Source organism: Rhipicephalus microplus, chromosome X, assembly GCF_043290135.1.
Source record: "Rhipicephalus microplus isolate Deutch F79 chromosome X, USDA_Rmic, whole genome shotgun sequence".
In the NCBI taxonomy this organism is placed as follows: Eukaryota; Metazoa; Arthropoda; class Arachnida; order Ixodida; family Ixodidae; genus Rhipicephalus; species Rhipicephalus microplus.
The window spans coordinates 84601701-84626493 of NC_134710.1; the positions used below are offsets into that span (position 1 = coordinate 84601701).

The 24793-nt window shown below is 46.0% G+C and overlaps 1 protein-coding gene across 2 annotated transcripts in view; it reads right to left on the bottom strand.

The window, feature by feature from the left end:
• LOC119176181 (HEAT repeat-containing protein 3) overlaps window positions 1–24793 on the bottom strand; it is a 90249-nt gene that overhangs the window by 8399 nt on the left and 57057 nt on the right. For both annotated transcript variants that reach the window (XM_037427342.2, XM_075877244.1), the window contains 5 exons: window positions 20393–20440; window positions 20226–20322; window positions 15822–15910; window positions 15603–15748; window positions 3433–3569 (listed from right to left, as the gene is read on the bottom strand). In XM_037427342.2, the coding sequence (XP_037283239.2) occupies window positions 3433–3569; window positions 15603–15748; window positions 15822–15910; window positions 20226–20322; window positions 20393–20440 (517 nt within the window). The remainder of the gene's footprint in view (window positions 1–3432; window positions 3570–15602; window positions 15749–15821; window positions 15911–20225; window positions 20323–20392; window positions 20441–24793) is intronic.

Sequence of the window (24793 nt, forward strand, 5' to 3'; positions counted from 1 at the left end):
TGCCTTCTTACCATGCCCACCTTTCAAACCTTGTTGATCTATGAGCTGGCAATAATACCTTCACTTGAAGCATCCTCTATATACTCCGTTTCAGTACTATAGTTTCGTGCAGCACAGTGGGAGCTACAGTCCTTATCGACCGATCAAAACGGCGAGCACATCTATATGTATCCTTCCGTGCCCTGTCTACAAGCGGTCAGCGCTGCCAGCGGTGAGCTTGCGCAGTGTCGAAAATTCCTTCCTTTAACGGAAATAGTGCACGACTCTGCAACACACCGAGGTTGAAGTCGTACAGCAGCTTTTCTTGATCGCGGTCCCTGTCACCGCGACACAGCATCCATGGGTGACAGCTACATCGGCAAGCCGCATCGTCTGTATGTGTTGTGGGATACTTCGAGCTGCCTGCTTCTTGCTCTGCAATTTTTTTTAGACGACAGTCTTTCTTGGAGACCTTCGACTGAAAAATTTTGGTGTGTCTGTCCGCCTGTCTGTCTATTTGTCCGCCCTTAACGATACCTCAAACGGCCGACCCCATCCGCAGCACCCACCAATATTGCTCAAGATTTTGTGTTCATACTTGTGCGATTGTCAATTATAAAGCAATCATTGCGCGTATCTGAGGTACCATAACAACATGTCAATGTTTTGTATGTGTGCCTTCATACTAGAGAAGGCACGCACAAGTAATTCTAAGGACCGTAGCGTTAAACACGCTGCACTGACATTGCAACGCGATGCTCAAAAAGGCAAGTGTTACCAACGCTTTGCTAAAACGACACGATGGTGGCACCTATCGGTCGCTTTGCGTTCTGCACCTTATCGCCACCGAGAATGGCACGCATCTTTCTCCGCAGGCGCGCACGCCTTCCTTCGTTTTCAGAGATGACTTCCAGATGGCGCTCGTGTCTAACGTGCCTCGATGCGCTCGTTCGCCTCCGCTGCACGTTCGAGGCACTCTAACGTAGTGCCTCCAGAATACCATTCACCGATTTTCTTGCGTAGAACATCAAATAAATGTTTTGTTCACACTCTCCGGACGCAAGACTATCGTCTTTCGATGACATTTGCAGTGTAACATGCAGATCCGGGGCCAATTTTTTTTTTTTTTTTTTCACGCTATAAGCACTCTATAAATGTGGAAGTTGTCAGCATCATTGAAAGCCATGTTTCCAGCATTCAATAGAGCGTCTTCGGAAAAACGTAGCATCAAACCAAAACACGTCCTAAAGCTGCCGCCTGGACAAATGGCACCGGCTATCGAGGATTTCTAGAAAAAAAATTAACAAAGGTGTAATGTATGCCCTCCAAGTTTGTGAAGTGCCCATCCCACTTGCTAAGCTTACAACATCGATTATTTGAGAGTGGCTTTCAAAAACAGTGCTGAATCGATATGAATATTGTGTTGTAAAAGCTTAAGGGCATAAATCTTAAGCGAATGAAAGCATCACTTCGGAGCTTACAAACTACAGAGCACACTGCGGCCGCTTGATAGATTCGAGGTGGGCAACAACTGCTTCCGGCAGTGCAGCCATGTTTTTCGGACTGAATGCCAGTTCCTCAGCAGCGCAGTGGAGTCTGTGGCTGTGCCAACCAATACGTGTAAAATTTTAGGCAGTGTCTTACCAATAGTTTGTACCTCAGAGATGAAAACTTCATGCATACAAGGCAGAGTTGCATAATTTCTACTACCATAACATGATCTAGCGAGAACTTTTTCTTTAGTATCATCATCATCATCAGCCTGACAACGTCCACTGCAGGACAAAGGCCTCTCCCATGATCCCCCAGTCAACTCGGTCCTGTGCTTGCTGCTGCCACTTTATACCCACAAACTTCTTAATCTCATCTGCCCACCTAACTTTCTGTTTCCCCCTAACCCACTGGCCTTTTCTGGGAATCCAGCCAGTAACCCTTAATTACCAGCCGTTATCCTGTCTATGCGCTACATGCTCAGCCCATGTCCATTTCTTCCGCTTAATTTCAACTATGTTATCCTTAACACCCGTTTATTCGCTGATCCACTCTGCTTTCTTCTTGTTTCTTAAGGTTACACCTATCATTTTCCTTTCCATCGCTCGCTGCGTCGTCCTCAATTTAAGCTGGACCCTCTTGGTAAGCCTCCACGTTTCTGCTTCAGTATCATAGAGCCACAAAATTTGTGTTATGAGAAAAATTGGGCAAAATCGCCACACAGATCGCATTTACAAAACGCAAAAAAGCCTTCAAGTAAGTCTTCTGACGAAACTGCTTGTAAAAGTTACGAGGATGCGCAAAAGGTTCTGAACATAAGCATTACATCTCGCTTCACAAGAATCTGTGCTCGAAGATCGTGTAGCCTTGGCTCTGCAGCACGGAACTCATGAAACAAAGTATAGGTCTAGGATATACCACTTGCTGATGTGCCGACTAGAGGTGCATCTCGATGTGACGAGGTAAAAGTGTTTACGCTGCCCTGTAACTTTGCCTGGCAGGTGGCATTGCAAATTGTAAAGTGGCAGGGTACTATGACAGTCCCGCATTTCTACGCACTACTAATGGCCTGGCTTCCTGCTTTCTTTTTGCACACCTTGTGTTGTGCAATTTTTTTGGGTGGTGACATCTGCATTTGTTTTTTTTTTGTTTGCACTGTGCTTTGAGCTCATTTTTGTAAAAGCATCAGGACAAAAAAAAAAGAAAGAAAGAAAATGCTTCGTGCTGTTCTGTCAGAGCTACTATCAGTCAAACCAGTACAAAGTTCCAATATTTGGCATGTTTTGTCCAGAAAGGAAGAAACCTTTTTCACCTAAAACTAAATAACTTGGGCAGTCTTGGTCAGGCCCTCAGTGTAATGCTAATTTGTTTTGGAAATGTCAGAGTTTAGAAATCTTGTGCCTAAAAACTGATGAAACAATATAGTATAAAAATTACTGAATGTTTGAAATCAGCAAATAAACATATATAATCATTAATTGTTCTATAAAAAAAGTCTGCTAAAAAAGTTTAAAAGGAGTTTCTGAAGCAAGGTCTTCATTAATGAAGGAATATTTATCATCTTGTAAATTGTTGCCAATTGATTACATGTTTTAAACATATTTCCTTACTGTAAGAATAAATTTGTATTATTATTGTATTAGAATTTTACGATATATGACATGGACGATGTGTCACAATTTTGCATACACTGCCATTTAGCTGTTTGCGCATAGTGAATGACCTACCCAGTGACAGTAGCTTAGTACAACTGCACCCAGAGCTACAATAAACAATTAAGAACTTAGTAATTGCTTATAATGTACAGTAATGCAAAAGCACTATCATATTCTTTATGTATCGAAAATATATTCATCAGAAGAACACTAATATAGTTTTTTTTTGTTGGCTAATCCTTTCATTCGTATTATTCTGTATATTATATATGTGCACATAATACACCTAATTTGCATTTGTGCTCACCCATTTGCACAAATGCCAGTTGTGCCAAACATGTCCACATGCTAACCAAACCAGGAATTCCACCAAGATCTTCTGGAGCCAAAGCCTGAACCATATTGGCAATGCAAAGCAGGGCACGACAGCGAACTGCATGAACCCTGAAAAATTACATAATAGGCACAGTGAAATCTAAAAACACCTACAGAAAAAGTTACTGAATTTCATAAAAATTGTCACCTAGATGCACACTTTCATATATTCTACATCACATTCACAGCAACTAACTAAGTCTGTAGGGTGCACCGGAAAACACAGATTGACCTGTGCAGTGTTTCTCTGTTACACCAACTACTCGCATCTTAAAGAACTTAATACAAAAACCACGCTGATTATCCACTGGAATCAACTATTTTGTCACATAAATTTATATCTCTAATGACTTCCAAAAAAATGCAGAGTACTTGGAAAGAAGATAGGCCTTTCAATATAACGATAGGTAATTACTTGGAAATAGATTATTTGTATGTTCTAGCTTTTACGAACTGACAAAACGCTACAATCAGGAACTAATTTAAACATAGCTGACAAGCAAACTTTTTTTTTTCATGTTTCATTACACTTTCGCATTAATTCGCAGACACTAAAAATATCAAAGTATACCGAGGTACGCTAGTGGTAATGCCTGGCCAATAAAACCGACTTCGAAGGCGATCGTAGGTTTTATGGTAACCAAGGTGACCAGCAGTCGGATGGTCATGAAGTGCCCTGAGGACTTCGGACCGAAGCGATCGGGGTAGAACGGGAACCCAGCGCTGACCGTCAGGATGGTAAATTTTGCGGTACAGCACCGAGTTGTCCAGCTTAAATTGCGAGAGCTGGCGACGGAGCCTTGCATTAGGTGGACGGGAACTGCCAGTGAGGTAGTCTATAATACGTCGACAGTATGGGTAAGCCAACTGTCGAGAAGGAAAATCGTGCGGGTCGTCCGAAGGCAGCTGGTCCATAGAGGTGAGAGAGGAAACCGCCGTAGACGTGGACTCCGAGGGCGTGTTGTGCAAATTGACGGCTGAAACCCCGAGTGGAGTCGCTGGTAGTGGGCAGCGAGAAAGAGCATCGGCGTCACTATGCTTCCTGCCACACTTGTACACGATCTCAAAATCATATTCTTGGAGGCGTAGAATCCAGCGTCCGAGGCGTCCCGACAAGTTCTTGAGTGTCGAAAGCCAACATAAAGCATGGTGGTCGGTCACAATGGTGAAATGGCGGCCATGCAGGTATGGACGAAATTTCTGTACTGACCAAACGATGGCGAGGCACTCCTGCTCAGTGATCGTGTAGTTCCTCTCGGCTGCGGAGAGGACGCGGCTGGCGTATGCAACGACTCGCTCTCGCGAAGAGTTGTCGCGTTGCAGGAGCACGGCTCCTAAACCACGGCCGCTAGCGTCTGTGTGCAGGAAGGTCGGTGCATCATCGTGAAAATGAGCAAGTACAGGGTCGGTCGTGAGGGCACTCTTCAACCTGTCGAAAGCTGATTCACATTCCTGAGACCACTGAAAGGGCATACCGGAAGCAAGTAGCTTATGAAGTGGTGCGGCTATGAAGGCAAAGTTTTGTATGAATCGCCGAAAGTAAGAGGCGAGACCAAGGAAACTTCGCAAATCTTTTGGTTTGTCAGGGCGAGGGAAGCGAAGCACTGCAGCAGTTTTATCAGGGTCTGGGCGAATTCCGTCCTTGCTCACAATATGACCGAGTACCTTGATAGATCTGCTGGCGAAATGGCACTTTTTGGTGTTAATTTGAAGACCTGCGCCCGCAAGACAAGTCAGGACCTCGTCCAAGCGTTGCAGATGTTGAGAAAACGTCGATGAAAAGACAACAATGTCATCGAGGTAACATAGGCAAGTCTTCCATTTCAGGCCACGCAGCACGGTGTCAATCATGCGCTCAAAAGTTGCGGGCGCATTGCATAGACCGAACGGCATAACATTGAATTCGTATAGGCCGTCCGGCGTTGCAAACGCAGTTTTTTCTTTATCATCTTCGTGCATGGGGATTCGCCAATAGCCTGAACGCAAGTCGAGGCTCGAAAAGTATTCAGCACCCTGTAAGGAATCTAGGGCGTCGTCGATGCGTGGCATGGGGTATACGTCCTTTCTAGTGATCTTATTGAGTGCTCGGTAATCGACGCAAAATCGTACGGAACCGTCTTTTTTACGCACCAAAACCACTGGAGACGACCAAGGACTGGTTGAGGGTCGGATTATCTCCCGTTGCAGCATATCGTCTACGTTTTCCTCAATGATTTTTCGTTCGGCTAGGGAGACGCGGTACGGACGACGATGCACAATGGATGTTCCGTCGGTCTGAATACGATGTGCTGTAGCAGTTGTCTGACCCAGGCTGGATGAATGAACGTCAAAAGAGTTTGCATGCTTTTGCAACAAATCAAGCAGCTGCTGCTTCTGCAAGTCTGTCAAGTCCTTGTTGATGGCTGCTGTAAAGGCCGAGGAAGCAGCATGATCTCCAGGATGGCCTTTAGAGGAGGCAGGGGTAAGAGGCACGACGCACACAGGCTCCAGATCGGCAACGCAGGCGACAGTAGTGCCCCGCGGCAGTAAAATTTTATCTGGTGTGGTGTTCGTAGCAGCGAGGACAGCTGATCCATCGTTGAAGCGAGCCACACCTGATGCCAGAGCTATGCCTTTATTAAGGCAATACGGTGACGGAGTGACCAAAATGTCACCAGATTCGACGTCGTTGGACAAAACTGTCACTAATTGATGTTCGTTTGGTGGTAACTCGATGTCTACTGCAGCGATGAGTCGAAGTGGCCTGTAGGTTTCGTCGTTGAGCAAGTGGTCCGTGTCAGTAAGATGGACGACACGTTGTGCACAGCAAATAGCCGCAGAAGCAGAGGAAAGAAAGTCCCAGCCTAAAATGAGTTCATGGGAGCACGGGGATAGCACAGCAAATTCTATATGATGAAGAATTTCGTCGATTAGTAGACGGGCAGTACAGAGAGCGGAAGGGCGAATCATTGTTCCCTGGGCTGTAACCAGTGTCGGTCCATCATAAGGCGTCGTGACTTTTCGAAGACGGGCACACAAATCAGCACGAATAACAGAAAACGCAGCCCCAGTGTCCACCAAAGCATCAACGTCCACTCCCTCAACTATGACCGCAATCATATTGTAGGGGCGCGCTGGAGGAATTGGAGTCTTGTGTTGGAATGCAGTTTGTCCTCCAAAAACTGCATCGCTTAGTTTTCCGGACACCGATCAGAAGTAAGGGAAGCGGGCTGAAGAGGAGAAGAAGAGCGACGGTAAGGCGACGGTGAACGGCGTCGGGTTGATCGGTGACTACTGCGCAGTTCACCCGATGCTGGCGGAGATGGAGACCGACGCGGCGGTGACGAATAACGGCGACCCTGGTACAAGGCTCCTGCGGTATAGTCCCGTTCGCATATGTCATACCCTCGGCGCTCGTCTTGCTGGCGCTTGCGGCAAAAGCGTGCAATGTGACCACGATAGCCGCAATAATAGCACGTAGGCCGAGTCGATCGATGAGGAGGGTAGTAGCTTGCGCTAACTGCACCAGGAGAGAGAGAAGTCAGAGGGACAGGTGACGGCTCACGCGGTGGTGATGAAAAGCTCGTGGGAAAGCTTGTGGGAGGTGCGGCAGCAACCGACGCGTACGTTCGTGGCGGGGACGTCGAGCTGACGGTGCCTGGTGGTGCGGCGGCGGTGTGCGGGAACGATGGTAGAGTACGAGAGACAATGGGCTGCAGGTTGGCCATGTGGGTCATGGACGTGAGCTCTTCCCTGATGACATCCCGCAATGACGTTGAAGAAGGCTGAATGGTAGATACTGATGGTAGTGTGAATCCCATTGATTCTAATTCTTCGCGTATTATCACCCTTATCGTTTCTCGTAGGTTTGGATCAGTCGTAATACGGGCCGCGTCACTGTCCGGTTGTAGGCGCATCGACTCAAGTTCTTCGAGGCGCTGACAGGTTGTCGCAACGTCAGCAACGGTAGCCGGATTCTGGATTGCAAGGGCATTGAATGCGACGGGTCCAATGCCCTTAAGAAGCTGGCGTACCTTGTCTGACTCTGTCATTGGGGTGTCAACCCGGCGGCAAAGTGAAAGGACATCCTCGATGTAGGATGTATACGACTCCCCGATGTGCTGTTTCCGAGTCGCAAGAGCTTTCCTTGCGAGAGCTGAACGGACAGCCGGTGTGCCAAAGACATGGCGAAGCTGATCTTTGAAGGCTGACCAGTCGGGGATGTCCATGAAGTGGTTGAGGAACCACGTCTTCGCGACACCCGTGAGGTAGAATGACACGTAAGCGAGTTTGTAGGTGTTATCCCACCGGTTAGCAGCGCCGACCCGTTCGAAATCGTCCAGCCATTCCTCCACATCTTCCCCGCGCATACCAGCGAAGGGATGGGGCTCACGCTGGAGGCTGTTAATGACGTGAAAAGGCGCGGCACGCGGTGGCGGAGTGGGAACGGCTGCAGCACCGACCTCTTCTTGGTGCGACATATTTCCGGACACCTGGCCCAAGCGGCGACCTGAACGTAGCTCCAGGGGGTAGAGTGGTCGAGAGGATGGCGGGGGATCCAACAGCACCTCCACCACGTATGGAGTCTTGGTTTGGAAGACCTTTATTAGGCCCGAAGAACCGGCAGCCGACAGCTGAGATGATCGGACCAAGATGATGATGCTACGTGACAACGATGGGGATGCATGAGCCACACATGATAATGATGATAATGTACCGGTGAAGAGGATGCGTATACTAAATGCCCACAGTATCTACACCTGAAAAACTTGTGTAGCGATTGGCACAGTTCTTTAGAAATATTGCCCTAAATGCAGCTCCACTAGTGTGAAACGCGAGCAAGTGCTTAGCACGGGCACCAAGTGATTCCATTTTCATAGAGTTGCCCCTGCTCTTTTTACTAAACCATCGATGACACCAGTGTTTGAGGTAAGCACGTACGGTTTTGCCAGCACAAGTAGAATCTTGTTAAGGAGAATCTCAAACTCGGGGGGGGGGGGGGGGGGAAGATGCATGCTACTTTTCTGCTGCACTTTATCGACTTCCTGCTTCTTAAGGTAGTTGAAGTACCTGTCATCTGCAGCGAGTTCAGTAAAATTGTTTCTCCATTCAGACGTAGCGAAGAAGGTGCTGGAGAAGTGCCAAGTAAAAAGAGCAGTCAAGCAAAGTGGTGGCACCCTCTCGGCCGTAACACGTGTCAGCCATACGTTTGTGAAGTGTTTTTATCGTTTTAAGTTAATTGTTGTGTAAAGAAGAGGAAGTACTCCGGCGCAGAGGCAGCAGCATCGAGTGTGCAGCAGCGGCAGCAGCATCGAGTGTGCAGCAGCGGCTCGAGCTCGGAAATTGCGGCTGGTGCATCGCCTTCCAAGCCTTCCAAGCACCAACCTTTCTGGTTAATAAATCTCCTTTATAATTGGTGGAGACGTGCCGGGTACCGTTCCTTACACCTTCCCGCTACCATCCTGGAACTCCGTTCTCGACGGCTACCTTCTGCTATGCCGGACGCCGATCAGCAGACGCTTCCATCTCTTCCGGCCACCTGTCCAGGCAGTGTTCCTCAGCGGGAGCCTCCAATCTTCAGTGGAACAGATGACAACGACGTTGAAGAGTGGCTCTCGACTTTCGAACGGGTGAGCGCTTTAAACAGATGGACGGACGCGGACAAGTTGACACGCGTTTCGTTCTATCTCGCGGGTGTAGCCAGCCTTTGGCTTAGAAACCACCAGGCAGACGTCCGAACGTGGCCGCAATTTAAAACGTCGATTGTAGCAGTCTTCGATCGACCTGCCGTCCGAAAACTTCGTGCCGAGCAACGTTTACGCACACGCGCACAAGAAACGGGTGAAACCTTTACAAGTTACATAGAGGACGTCGTCGATTTGTGCAGACGCGTGAACGCCGAAATGACGGAAGCTGAAAAATGTAAGCACATCCTCAAAGGGATTGACGACGACGCTTTTCAAATGCTCTTGGCGAAAAGCCCGACCACTGTTAACGACGTAATTAGCCTCTGCCAAAGCTACGATGAATTGCGGAAGCAGCGAGCGCTGACAAGACGTCCTTCAGCGCACGATTTGGCATCGCTGTCTAGTGCGATCAGTGGTCATGACCACGCGTCACTAATGGCCGAAATAAAAGCATTTGTCCGCGAAGAAGTTGCACGACAGCTTTCCTTGGTGCCTTTCACACCAGAAGCTACCACAACTTTACCATCGTCTCTACGTGACGTCATTCAAGGAGAGGTCGCCGAGGCCTTACCAGCTGCTCGCGAGCCTAATCTTGTGGCTGCTCCTCTCACCTACGCCGCGGCTGCAGCCATGCCAACTCGCAAGGCGCCTGCGCCTCCGTTCCAGCCTCGCGCGAGCTATCCCCCAGCTCCAGTTCACTGGACCAGCACTAACACCACCAACCCGTGGCGCACCCTCGATAATCGCCCGATATGTTACACTTGTCGATACCCCGGACACGTCGCAAGGTATTGCCGCCGCCGGACGCATATCACCAATGAAAACCGCCGTGAGCCTTTCTTCCCGCTTGACTCCAACGCGCGATACGGTTCCTCCACTCCAATGCCAGCCCGCTACCAGGACGACCACCGCCCTCGGCCGGGACGTCTTCGCTCGCCCTCTCCACGCCGCCGCTCGCCTTCTCCTATGCGTCGACGGCCCGCACCTAACGAGGAGGAAAACTAGACGACGCAGTTCCTGAGGCAAGAACTGCGCAAGTTTCGGTTTGCCCAAGTCCTCATTTGTCACCTACCAATGTTATTGATGTGTTCGTCGAAAATATCCCTACTGTCGCTCTTGTAGATACCGGTGCAGCTGTTTCTGTTATCGGTGCTGGATTTTGCCGCTCAATTCGTAAGGTTACGACGCCTTTCTCCGGATTATCGCTTCGCACAGCCAGTGCTCAACCTGTTCAACCGACCGCAGTATGTACAGCCCGCGTGACAATTCAGGACGTTCTGTATACGATAGAGTTCGTTGTTCTTTCATCATGCTCCCATAATATTATTTTGGGATGGGACTTTTTGTCGCGTCATAACGCCGTAATCGACTGTGCTAGGGCTGAGGTCGAATTTTGCTCACTGGATGACCAAGCGTCCGTCGACACCCAGTTTGCCGCTAAACTTGTCGTTAGCGATGACACCTACATCCCTCCATGCTCTTTTGCGTTCGTGCCAGTTTCATGCAGCGCCATATCCGACGGCACGGTCTTCTTCACACCATCTCCAATATTCGTCGCCCGAAGAGCTCTCCCCCTGCCTTTTGCTGCTCTCGATCTTGTACAAGGGTCAACCACAATGCCAATTTATAATCATGAGTCGTCGTCTTTATCTCTACTTTGTCGCGAGTGCCTTGGCCACGTCGAGACAATCAGTTCTTCCAGAATTATATCCGTCCCCGATGAGGTGCCTTCTACCTCCGTCTCTGAACTGGCTGTCGTCTCAGCGCCTGACTCAACGTCGGCAAACATATTTCAACCATTCATCGCTGCAGATTTGACATCTTCGCAGCGTTCACAACTCCTCACCATTCTTGAGAGCTACCGCCACTCTTTCGACGTTGAACAAACATCTCTCGGCCGTGCCTTAGCAGTAGAACACCACATCGACACTGGGTCCCACTCACCGCTGCGACAACGACCATATCGCGTGTCCGCTACAGAACGCCGCGTCATTGCTGACCAAGTAGACGACATGCTTCGCAGAGGCGTCATTCGACCTTCACAGAGCCCATGGGCGTCTCCGGTGGTTCTCGTCAAAAAGAAAGACGGTTCTATTCGTTTCTGTGTCGATTTCCGGCGATTGAACAAGATCACGCTGAAGGATGTCTATCCACTACCGCGCATTGACGATGCTTTGGACAGTTTGCAGGGTGCCGAGTTCTTTTCCTCGTTAGACTTGCGGTCAGGCTACTGGCAGGTGCCTATGGCGGAGGCCGATCGCCCCAAAACCGCTTTTGTCATGCCAGACGGCTTATATAAATTCACCGTCATGCCCTTCGGACTTTGCAATGCACCTGCAACGTTCGAACGAATGATGGACAACATCCTGCGTGGACTAAAATGGAAGATATGCTTGTGTTACCTCGATGATATCGTGGTCTTCGCCCCTAACTTTGACACACACTTACGTCGCCTTCAGCACGTCCTTACTTGCTTAACTAACGCCGGTTTGCAATTAAATCTCAAAAAATGTCGATTTGCCATGCGTCAACTGAACATTTTGGGCCACGTTGTTTCCAAGGAAGGCATCCTCCCGGATCCCGAGAAATTGCGAGCTGTTACGGCGTTTCCTAAACCTGCCACCATCAAAGAACTTCGAAGTTTCATCGGCTTGTGTTCGTATTTCCGGCGATTCGTCCGAAACTTCGCGTCTATTACATCACCTCTCATGCGACTTCTCAGCAGCTGTAAAGACCTCTTATCGTGGTCCCCTGCCTGCGACGAGGCTTTCAACACCCTGCGACGGCTTCTTACGACGCCACCAATTCTACGCCATTTCGATCCTGAAGCGCCAACTGAAATCCACACCGACGCCAGTGGTGTAGGCCTGGGTGCTGTGCTCGCACAGCGTAAACCGGAACATCAGGAATACGTCGAGGCATACGCTAGTCGCACACTTACCAAGGCTGAGAGCAACTACAGCGTCACAGAAAAGGAGTGCTTGGCCATTGTGTGGGCCCTTGGAAAGTTTCGCCCATATCTATATGGTCGTTCTTTTGACGTCGTGACCGACCACCACGCGCTGTGCTGGCTTTCGACGTTAAAAGACCCATCTGGCCGCCTCGCTCGCTGGGCGTTGAAAATTCAAGATTACGACATACGCGTGGTTTATCGGTCAGGACGAAAGCATGCTGACGCCGACGCCCTTTCCCGTTCCCCCCTGTCCCAGAATGCCACAGCTGACTCCGCTTGCGATTCCACATTGTCATCGCTTGACTTTGACACCATTGCTATCGAACAACGCAATGACCCGTGGACTGCGTCTCTCCTCAATCATCTCTCCGACACTTCTGAACTCCCAAAGACGCGAACGCTTCGGCGCCAAGTTCCACACTTCTCGATACGTGACACGCTTCTCTATCGACGTAACTACGCACCAGAGGGACGCAAGTGGCTGCTCGTCGTTCCACGAACCCTGAGGTTGCAGATTTGTTCCTCTTTTCACGCTGACCCACAATGTGGCCACGCAGGAGTCTTCAAGACCTACGAAAGGCTTCGACATCGCTACTACTGGCGTGGCATGTATACCTTCGTCCGCAACTTCGTCCGCTCTTGTGCCGAATGTCAGCGCCGAAAATCTCCACCACACGCCTCCGCCGGTGAAGTGCAGCCTTTACCATGCCCTTCCCGACCCTTCGAACGGGTTGGAATAGATATTTATGGGCCACTTCCATTGACTCCGACTGGCAACAGGTGGATAATAGTTGCTATCGACCACCTAACGCGCTATGCTGAGACCGCTGCTCTTAAAACGGCTACAGCACAAGAGGTTGCCACTTTCCTACTACGTCATTTTGTGTTGCGTCATGGAGGCCCTCAAGAACTCCTCAGTGACCGCGGCCGCGCCTTCTTGTCCGAGGTCATTGAAAAATTGCTCGCTGAGTGTGCTATTGTACATCGCACATGTACCGCTTACCACCCACAAACCAATGGGGCTACCGAGCGCTTTAATCGTACTCTCGGTGACATGCTATCTATGTATGTGACGCCTGACCACTCTAACTGGGACTTAGTTCTCCCATTCATTACATACGCCTACAATACGGCAACGCAAGCGACAACAGGCTTCTCCCCTTTTTACCTCCTCTACGGCCGTCACCCCTCCCACACCATTGACACCATTTTGCCCTATCGACCAGACGCGTCCGAGTGCCTACCGATCTTGGACGCCGCCAGTTAGCTCGTCGCTTTACCTGCGATGACCAAAACAGGCAAAAGGCAATTCGTGATGCCCGGACCTCAACTCCCGTTTTTCTTCCGGGTTCTCTTGTATGGCTGTCAGTGCCGCATCGCACACCTGGGCTCTCTTCCAAACTTCTGCCAAAGTACGATGGGCCATATCGTATTGTCGAACAAACTTCGCCAGTAAACTACCTCATTGAGCCTCTTACTCCACCATCGGACTTGCGATGTCGCAACCGCGAAGTTGTACACGTACAGAGGCTCAAGCAATACCACGGTTCAACGCCGCCTGCACAGGACTAAGTCGCCAGGATGGCTCCTTTTTTTCTCCGTGGGGCCATTGTAAAGAAGAGGAAGTACTCCGGCGCAGAGGCAGCAGCATCGAGTGTGCAGCAGCGGCAGCAGCATCGAGTGTGCAGCAGCGGCTCGAGCTCGGAAATTGCGGCTGGTGCATCGCCTTCCAAGCCTTCCAAGCACCAACCTTTCTGGTTAATAAATCTCCTTTATAGTTGTAATTAATTTTCGGTTAGTTTTGTGATATTCATTTATTTAGATCTTGTTCATTTATTTTTACTCACTTTTGGGCATTGCTTGCTTTGTTTTAAAACTACATTGACCACTTTATTGCGAGTGTTATCAGTCACGACACATAAAATTTACAGACAAGCCAGACCCCTAAAGCGCTATGTACTCAAAACCAACTTTTAGTAGCAATCTAGCAGCACTGGTCAATATGGGTATATACTTATCTGAGAATGCAAGAATGACAACATGCTACGCAAGATGGCATACTGTCATTTCTGTATTGTATATATGGGTTGTGGGGGTGCTGACACCCCCTGTAAAGTTTGCGCCGTGTGGCGCACGTGTCTCGCCCAAAAGCCGCATTTCAGGCTACAACTACCGGGTGGTAGAACGCGTTGATTACCACTGTCATTATCATCATCGTGGTTGTGACAGTGGTAGCGCCGGTGGTGACCCCTGGCAGAAAGAAAGCTTTGGTGGTGGGCGAGAGTTGAGCGAGTCTTCTGCGCGTGGCGGTTGCCGCGAACGGTTGTCTCTCGCGGTGGGTCTGCCGTGGACGGCACCGCGGGCCCACGTGGTGAGTGAAGCATTGGCGACTCCGCCTTTTGTGTGCTCTTGTGTTATGTTGTTTGAGTGTCTGGTATTTTTGTGTGATGACCACTTAGTGTGTTAATTACGATTGATGTATCATTCGGCGGACGATATCGTCGTTCTAAATTATTTAAATAAATGTATGTATGTTATTTGGTTTGTACCGACCTCGTTTTCTGTGTCCGTTCCCTCCAAGAGCGTGGCGTGGTGCTCGCTCACCACATCTAGACCCCACAGGGTACAAGCTCTGAAGGAGCACAAAAAACTTTAAATGTGGACCAGACTACAGCTTGGTTTGATTACTTGTTCAAGGAAACAACAAGGTTAATAATCCCAGTGGCAATTCTAAATGTGCGATTCAGACGTTTATACAATACCACAGAAGCACAGGGCACTTTAATTGCAAATGCCCAATATGAATTGGATTATTCAAATACTGCTATAGAAGTGAGAAATCAAAGCTTCTGGTTGTCCGCTGAGAACTCTTCAGAAGTGATAAATCATTATTGTGCTTTTTGGGTGTCATTAGACTGTAACCTTAATGAGTGACTTGACATATAAACTGCCTGGCAATAACTGTTTCGTAGATCTCATGCTCGCAAAATTTTTTCGTTGAAATATCCCGCAGGATCGCTTCCTGTGAAGATGCGCATATCTTCGACCAAGTCTTAACAGCGAATACAGCTTGAAAGGTAATCCACAAGACAATGTTGTCATAATTTTTAGCACATAATAGTGTGGCCTAGCTGAGACTATATGAATATTACATGCTACTTGCTGTGTCAAGCCAATCAAAATGACTCGTAACAAACAATGTCAAAGCCACGTAATGAAGCGCGATTCCCAATCACAAAGATAGCCGTTGTGTGGCTGTAGTTTCAAATCAAAGAGGTTCCTCCAATAATATATAATTATAACAACTTTGTTTTTGGTGTTGCCACTCACGAAACAATATTCGTGTATTCCACAGTATAGAAAAACTGATGAAAAGAACATGCTTAATTCAAGTCATCATGGTTTAAAAAAAGGGGCAACCGAGAGGTGCCTTAAATAGACAAACAAAAGCAACTGTTCACTTTGTGAAGTAAGAACCAGTACCTTGTAGGCACCATGGCTGAAAGCTTGTGCTCAGCAAGACAGCGGCCAAATGCATCATCCATTTGGCTCACGTGGTCCAGGACCTTGGAAACAATGTTTTGTGCCATCAGAGCCTCGTGAAATTCAGACGATATATTGAGGGGAAACTGCAATAAAGATGAAGTATTTTAGCCTACTAAAAAAATGCTGCTGTTAAAGGACAATTATGCGGTTTCTTACAATGGCAGAAGTTTCTTCAGTCTCCATATCACCATCAAACGTATCGGAACTGTTGTCAGAAATGTCAGCATATTCAGACTCTTGGTCACCTGCATCACCACATGAGCACAAATTATACCTAGGTAGCATAAAAGCTGTGCCAAACTCAACCGTTTCAAATTGATTAAAAATTAAAGAAAAAGAAGACATGATCACTCACTTTTTCGAGGTCTAACACACTTTAGAAATTGTTGCCTTCAGACACAGTTAATAGCAATTTGCAACAGCAATTATTGTTTAAACTATAAACCAAACCCCCACAGCTATGCTAAAAAAACAAAAAAACTAGCGAATCTGGCAGCATGACAGCATAATTGACCATGACAACATAGTGAGAGTGACAAGGGCATTGGGCACTAAATGATGGCAACATGGTGACAATGACGTTAGCAGGGGCATTTCTCTCATGCATGGGGCTTCCCAAAGACATTACGAGAATGACGATTGCATTGACATCATGAATGCATTAGCGATGACTCCATGATCACAAGTTACTGACACCACTATGGTGGCAGCACAAAGATGCAAGCCATTAGAACTAGAATCAACTAGTACCTCGTGAGAAAACTGTCGTTCCATCATGAAGTACAACCAACTAGCCCAAGTTTCAATCTAGCTACAGTCTTGATGCAGGCCATAGCACAACAAAAGAAAATGACCACCCATTTAACATTTCTAAAATACTGTCAATATTATTCATATGTTGCATCAATTAACAAGCTACAGTACTACTAAAATATTTAATACTAGTGCATCACTCAAACCAGCTGTCACTGTGAGACATATTTAAGTATAGTCTTTTCTGTTACAAACACTTCCAATATTTTTATTGACAACATCGACAATGTACTGACTGTATTTAGCTTTTTATTCCTCGTATCTCACAGGACTGGAACAATCTTCCAGGATCAGTCAAGTCCATTGTTAATCATTCTCACGACTCAAATTTAAGTGTATAACCTTAATGAGTGACTTCACATATAAACTGCCTGGCAATAACTGTTTCGTAGATCTCATGCTCGCAAAATTTTTTCGTTGAAATATCCCGCAGGATCGCTTCCTGTGAAGATGCGCATATCTTCGACCAAGTCTTAGCAGCGAATACAGTACAATCAACAAATTACATGCAATTGTTTTTTTTTTTGCAAACTTCTGATTCTTGTTTGATTAGTTACGACCTGTACTGTTACTTTTATAGCTAACATTGTATATACAGAACTTTTGTATTATGTTATTAAATGTACTAGCCGCTTCTATAATGCCTCTGGCTCTGAGGGTAATTCCAATAAATAAATAAATCTCTACACATATCAAACATTACTGCCCCCCTCTAACAATAGAAACACTGGTTCACAGGAAAAAGAATGTTGCACTAGTTAAAATTACCAACAATCGTACCCAACCTACACATTGACATCACTGACTTAAGAGGTGGCGCTGAAAAAAGCTTTTTATTTGTTGACCTACAGCAAAGAAATTTGGCATGCATACTCATAAGTGTCTCAAATAGGGAAATATGCAGTTTCATCATAATACCTTCAGTAGTTCTCAAGTTACATAATGCTACACGGTCCAATTAAATCGTCTGCTCGTGGAAAGCCTAGCCATGTAACAAAACATGCCAGGAAGCTGCGAATGGTGTTGATCTTTACTCAAAACAAAGCTACAGGGTATGGCACTCTCAGAATTCTTTAATAAGCTCTCTCTTTTTTTTTTAGATCATCATGGCTGCCGACACACATTGTCAGAAACAGTGGCACAGACAAATCATCATCTAGAAAAAAAAAAAAAAAAACAGGGCCATAAAACAGAAATTGAAGATTGTGGTACCCACAAGCAGTGTTCAGGGATTCAGGAAAAAAAAAAAACAGAATCAAAATCGGTCCAGTCATTCCCGTGCTACTCTTTCCACGAGCGATGCACAATGTCCAAAACACACTTGTGAGAAAAAGCTCAAGTTTTCGACAGGCTTTTTTCGATGAACTTTTTTTGTTTCTCGTTGGATATTGTTGAAAAACGGCACAGACACTAAGAATGACCTCTACGTGCTTCCATAAAAATTCTGAAGCGATACCATAAATACTTTATAAGAGACAAATTATTTCTTCATTGAACCATGTGGAGGGGCTGAGCATAATGTCAAAAAAAAAAAAAAAAAAAAAACAGTATTGAGAAAGCTGCGTTTAAAGTTTCAACTTTTCTTTACATCTCTAAGACACCTGAAAATTGTATCAGGTTTGTCTCGTGATATTTGACATCTTTTCATGATTTACTCCTTTCCATGATTTACAAAGAACAAGTATGGATTTCAAACCAAGTTCTTTGTATGAAGGAGTGGTGTGATAGGTATGATAGAAAAGATTGTAATTGAATAAAACCATATACTGATATTATTACACAGATTTTTTGTGCTGAAGATGTAATTAGCATAATTAAGTACTTGATTACAAATGTTCACTGAACTTTTCTTTATTTGGAGAGAGGTTTATTGCATCAGAAAAATGGATCACACCATGACAGCCTATGCCTTCTTTCCAAATAACAAAGTTATGGGCAGAATACTGGTGGCACAGGAATATTAATCAGTATAATTAATGACGCGAAACGGGCATACAAAAAGGCTCCAAGCACGGCTCCAAGCACGTCTGAATCACATCACAAAAACTTATTGACAGCACTCCATATGACCATGGGGTGCGCAGCCGGCGCGTAATGCATTTGCCGGCGGCGTTCGGTGACGATGCGCGAAATGTGTAACTACGATGACAAAAAATCGGCGCGCACTGCGCTTGGCATTGCATTTTCAAATGATGACGTGCGAAGCTGCTAGCCGCTGTTCTGAGCAATCCTTGGCAGCGAAAAATGGGGGGGGGGGGGGGGGGGGGTCCGCTGCCGATTTGTAAAATGCCCATTCGTGATTCAGAGAAGCTAGCGAGTGATGTGCTACATTCCTTGCGAAGCACGTTGCCAAGAGTGCGCTTGCGCCTCGTTTCTGCCCGCAGTCTCACTGTCAGCGGAGTTAGGGCGAAAGCCGACTCCCATGATGCGCCGCACTCGTAGACCGCATGCCCGCTCGTAGTAATCTGATCGTGCATCCGGTGCGGCCACTCGTAGTAATCAGATCGTGCCGCCACTTACAGCTTCGTTGCTTGCGAAGAAGCACGTTGCCACGAATGCGCTAGCGCGCCGTTCCTGCCCGCAGTCTCGCTGTCTGCGGAGTCGGGGCTAAAGGCGACTCCAAAGACGCGCGGCGCTCGTAGACCGCGCGCCCACTTGTAGTAACTTGATCGCGCATCCGCTTACTGCTCGTAACTAAAGCGTAATTATATCATAAGTGATCATCAAGCCGTGAACACGTCACGAAGTAGCGATTTTCAAGAGCCATGTCCTCGCGACGCACAAGCAGCAGACGACGATCTCCCGGAGCGAGCATCGGGCCAATGGCGAGGCGAGCTGAGGCAACATGGCGGCCACAGCCAGTGAAGGGCCTAAAAACAACCTTCAAACATTTGCTTTTTGTGCGCTTGTTTTTAACAGAAGGAGCCAGCTGAGGCGGGAAAGTTAAACACGGAGAAATGCTCTTTCCGATGAGCCCAAGAAGCCAGCTCCCGGCCCAAGCATAGCGAAGCTATAATTTTTTGAAAATCGGTGTTTTTTCGCCATTTCCAGAAAAAGTTTTGCTACCTAGGTGGGTGAAACGAATTTTCCGAAGCACTTCTGCGCGGTTTTCAGTGTAGATATTATGGAACCAGATAGAAAAAGGGTTCCAGAAACTGAAAACTTCAGTTTCAAAAAATCGATTTTTTTGCCATTTTTCGCGATCCCAAAGCTGCGTCCCCCCCTTAACATGGATGGCATAACATATCTGCACTCTCAACTTGACATATTCTTGGACTTCACATTCTGCAAAAAGCCTACAATTCGGTGGTACTATACATAGAGGCACAAAAGAAACTGCATGCATATAGACATATTGATAGACAATGCTTTCTAACTACCGGGTCTAAATATAAAATGTCCAGCTAAAGCAACTCCTTAGCTACCGGTTGTTTTTTCTTACCTACAGCTTTGCTCAAGAGCAAGCCTTACACAAGCGAAATTTGTGAATTTTACTTCCAGCAGTGGTAACACGTATACACACAAGCAAGAAAGAAGAATGTACCACTGTTCACATTATACAGCACACTGCACAAGCTGCTAACACGAGGCCCTGCTATGCTAAAACCTGCAATAAAATACTGAAAACACTAGTAGACTATTATCTAAGCTTAAGCGCGAATACATAGGACTATGAACAGGGGTAAACAGTTCTATTTATTGCAGCTTTTGCCTTTATGAAGTTTGTACAAGTATTTGTGCAAATACCTTCTCCACAGCAGAGGTTGGAAAGAATTTCCAGAGCAGTTTGCTTGGCCATCAAAGCTTCCAAAATCTGTGCAACGTATCTATCAATGACCTGCTCCTGTTGAAAGTGGCATGTAATTTAGTTACTTGCTACAACACTCGAACAGATCGGCTAAATATGTACTTACTTGCACTTCCACGTCTTCTGCTTCCACAATTCTCTGTTTCGTAGCAGCCTAAACGCAGTATACAGAAAAGTATGCACAAGTATTCATTATACAGTCAATTTCACTCAATAATTTACTAAAACAATCATTCAGGTGTTTTATGGCAAGAAACTGCATAGCTTGGCCGATTTCCGCACAGTGACCTTATCAGAGAATTCAAAAAGCAGAAATTAGAGTTGCAGTTAGAAGTGCCAGCTGACATATATTGCATGCTATGAGCCAAATAGAACATAATATAGTTCAGGCTGCATATAAACCCACAATGAAATGTCACTGAACATAACAGCAACAATGGCTAAATTTCCATTTTTTTATTGCTTTACTGAAGTAACACCTAGTCATTGAGCACATTCTACAGCAATACACAAAGCTGCAATACATGGCATAGTAACTACTGCCAGCAACAACAATGAATTCACCAAAGATAGCAAAAAAGTAAAAGCCTTATGTGGTGCTTGTATTTATAAAAGAAAAGAAAAACAAAAACCATCAAAAAACTTGTTTCATTACACACTGTTTGCCAGAAATATCAGCCCATTGGCTTGTCATTTTCTGACTGAAGTTACGGGCCACGACATAGTGCTCCCTAAACTCCACCACATCCTTCTCATCCTCCAAACCACTGAAACAGTTTGCAGGGAAACGCTACACACTCACTAGCTTTCTCCCGGGGCAAAAGATGGCACAGCAGTGTATTCATTCAACTTGGTTAAAAATACAAGAATGCTAGAAAAAGTGTATGTCAACATGACAAAAGAGTGCAAAATAAAGGAAAAAAAGGGTGGTTCACTGTCTTGTTGCAGTCTTCTCTCCTCTCTCTCTCTCTCTCTCTCTGTGTGTGTGTGTGTGTACCACACCTATTTTCCAGCAGCTTCAATTTCCAACAGTTTCCAGCAGCTTCAATTTGGTTTCTATTGTTATGTCAAAGACAGGGCTGCATCCAGTGTCGCTAGTTGCTCCTATGACATTGTCATGACACCGGCGTCGGTGTGCAACTGCACCACAAGAATCCCACTGCTCGAAACTGTATAGCAACTGTACCTCGATTAAACATTTGAACACGTGAACATGCCATGGCAAGAATTTTACGAATATGTGCTATAATAAAGAAATTACAGGCATTAGAACATCCGTTTCAGCTGGATTAAAATTTTCATGTGGCCTCGCTAGCTACCCTTCTCCAACATAGGAAGGGGGAGATGTAGCCCATCGCCAGGACTTGGCCCACTTTGGCAAAATGACACGACCTCAGCGATACGTCATCGGTGTGCAGCCAACGACTCAGCAGGGTGTCTTCAACACGAGCATGTGTCATAGCGGCACGGTGAGAAAGCGAAAGAAAGCGCTGTTAGAGGAGCACCTGACCCCTAGTGGTAAAGTAGCGAGATGCCTCATAATCTCGGAGGCTCTCGTTCTGGCAATACCGCTTCTCCAGGTAGTCTCGGGCTCCCCAAAAAGGTAGAGGGCAGCACAAGAAACTGAAAATGCGGACTGCCAGGCCGAAAATGTATCACCGCAGGGCCAAGGCGCTGTTTCATAGGGCAATGAACCAATCGGAGAGACCAGTGGTACATCGAATTGCCCATCAGCAAGCTTGCATCACTGCGCCCCAGAGGGGGGTTGGTCAGGCGAAGAAAACAGGCCCGAGAAGTGTTTTTCGAAATGAAGGGTCTGTGTGGTGTGCGTTAATGTAATATTCAGGAAATGTGATCACCACGGTCTACTGTACAAATTGGCGAGCTTGTTTGAGGGTTGTAAAAAGTATCAGCCTGTTTACTGGTCCTTCAATAGAAAATGTGTAGAACATTTATAACTTTTTGTACTCTTCCTGGCTCATTTATCTCCAAAATGTATATTCTGAATTTTTTTTTGAATGTCTTAGCATACATAGCACTTTTCATTGTGCTGTTCACCAACTGAAAACGAAGAATCGCAACTTTTCATATTTTTATACATTACAGAATATTTTTGTTGCTGTACAAACTGTATTTTTGGAAAGAACATTTCTCTACGCATGATTTGGTATGCCACAGCGTGTGCTGAAACACTTTTCAAGCTGGCGAAAGCTTCCTGAGGCATAAGAAAAACAGCCATTTTCTCGCGGTAACGAATGAGTCAAGGGAGGCACTGCTCTTTTAAAGGTTTTCTTTTTTTATGCTTGATTTTCATGAAACTTGGCGAGCTTAATATGTTTGCATGCAGGTTACAAATATGCAATTATTTTTCTAGCATAATTTATAGTTTTTAAAATACAAAATATACATAGACTTTTTGAAAAGCAAGATATTTTCTGAACTGAGAGACGTATAGCATAGATTAGTATATAAGAACACAGTGGAATCTTATTGACATGTCTTTTATGGGAACTAGAAAATAAAGACCTATCATGCAAAAATTGCATTAACCAAAGAGGTTAAAAAAAAGGAGAAAAATGTGGATGTTCCGTCAGCAACTCCATTTTATTGAGCAACATTAAAGTAGCTGATTGATTTGCGTTGTGGTTTCTTCCCTTCGTTATTGGACACAGAGGCCGCACCAGGCAGCGATCTTTTCGGAGCAAAACCAATGCTACTGCAGCCTAAGCAGCTATGCAGCGTGCAGATTGTGGCTTGCTGGAACATGGTTTAAGCTCATATACCGAAAAGCAAACATAGTACAGTAGACTCTCAGTAAACGGAAATCTGTTAAATGGAACTACTGCCTAAGGAACTATTGCCTCTGCAATGCTTGGTTTCGAGCTTGTATTCTGCACCCATGTTGACCTTTCAGTAATTGGGAACTCCTGCTAAATGGAACATATTTTTTCGATCCCTTCAGGCTCCGTTTACAGAGAGTCTAGTGTATTTCTAGATTATATCGATCAGGATTCACTTTCAGAATCGCATATTTCAATTTTGAGCAAAAATGTGATCATAATAAATGCATGAAAATGCGTTATATTTATAGGACGTTGGCCAGGAACAAAATGAAAATCTCATTAGGGCAAAAAACATGCAGAATCATATCAACAAGATCCCATTTAATCTGGAATCTGAACTGTGTGCAGTGAAACTAAATGGATGTTCCAAGTCCATCTGAACAAAAGTTGTGGTATGTTGAACACTCACAAGTGAGTGATTTCAAGCTGGGGTTTCACTTGCAAATGTTCAACATCCCATAACTTTAGTTCAAATAGGTTTCTAACATTAATCTTTCTTGCACTGTACACAATTCCAATTCCAAATTATTGTGATATGCTAATTTGCTTCGTAACTCTCTCAGTTTAGAAGAAATCTTTCTCTCGAAAGATACATGAAATATACTGTATTTTAAAAACTACATATTGCATCAGAAAAATAATTCCATATTTGAAATCAGCACACAAGCATACATAAAATTGGGAAGTTTCATAACAATCTATGGTGAAATAAAAAAATTTAAGCACCATGTCCCTCCTTAAACCTGTGTTGCTCAAAGTGTTGCTATTATTGCGATAGCAATTATACGGACAGTCTCGGCTGGTTTTTGTTATCGCCGATGCCGCTGTCATTCACATATTTGTATATGTTTGTATATATGTGACGCTACGATGGATGGCCACGTCGCCAATACATCATAGCGTCACACGAGTCGACAGGATGAAGACCTGGCGGCCACTTCCATCAACCAGCCACCATCTCCGAACGTCTCAGCAAGACGCAGTGACCGAACGTGGACCACGAAAGTACATCCCAACACTACACCAAGACCAGCATCATGACAGCACCATCAGACGACCTTGACATCCCCAAGTACACCGGATCAGCGGACGACGGACCCGTTCAGGACTGGTTCAACCTGTTCGAACTCCACGCTACCGCTGCATCTTGGTTGGAACGGGAGATGGTTACGAACTTCAGCGACTACGTCACCGGTGAGGCATTCAAATTTTACCTAATTCACATATTCGAGAACGACGAGTCATGGCAAAAAATCAAAGAGGAGATGATCAGCCGTTTTAACGACTATGACCAAGACCTACTCATTGCCAACCATCAAGAGACAACTGCACACTATCGTCAATTTCCTAAGCAGTCCTCAAGCATTCGAAAGTCCAGCGCGAATCGACAAGTGCCTCAAGACGAAGTGGCACATGCGTTTAGTTACAGAAGGCCATGCGTATATTGGGAAAAACCCAAGCGTCAAGCGCAGCTCCCTTGTGCACGAAAGTCGGCATTTCCAAAGTCGTGGCACCAACATACGACACAAGACGTCGCTCACCCTACTGATGCCTTTCATGCTTCGTCTCGCATACATGGTCCACCACCTGGTTTTCTACGACGCAGCTCTTCAAAGGCTCCTAACGGTCACTATTTGTGTCATAAGGACGCCTTGTTCATGGTA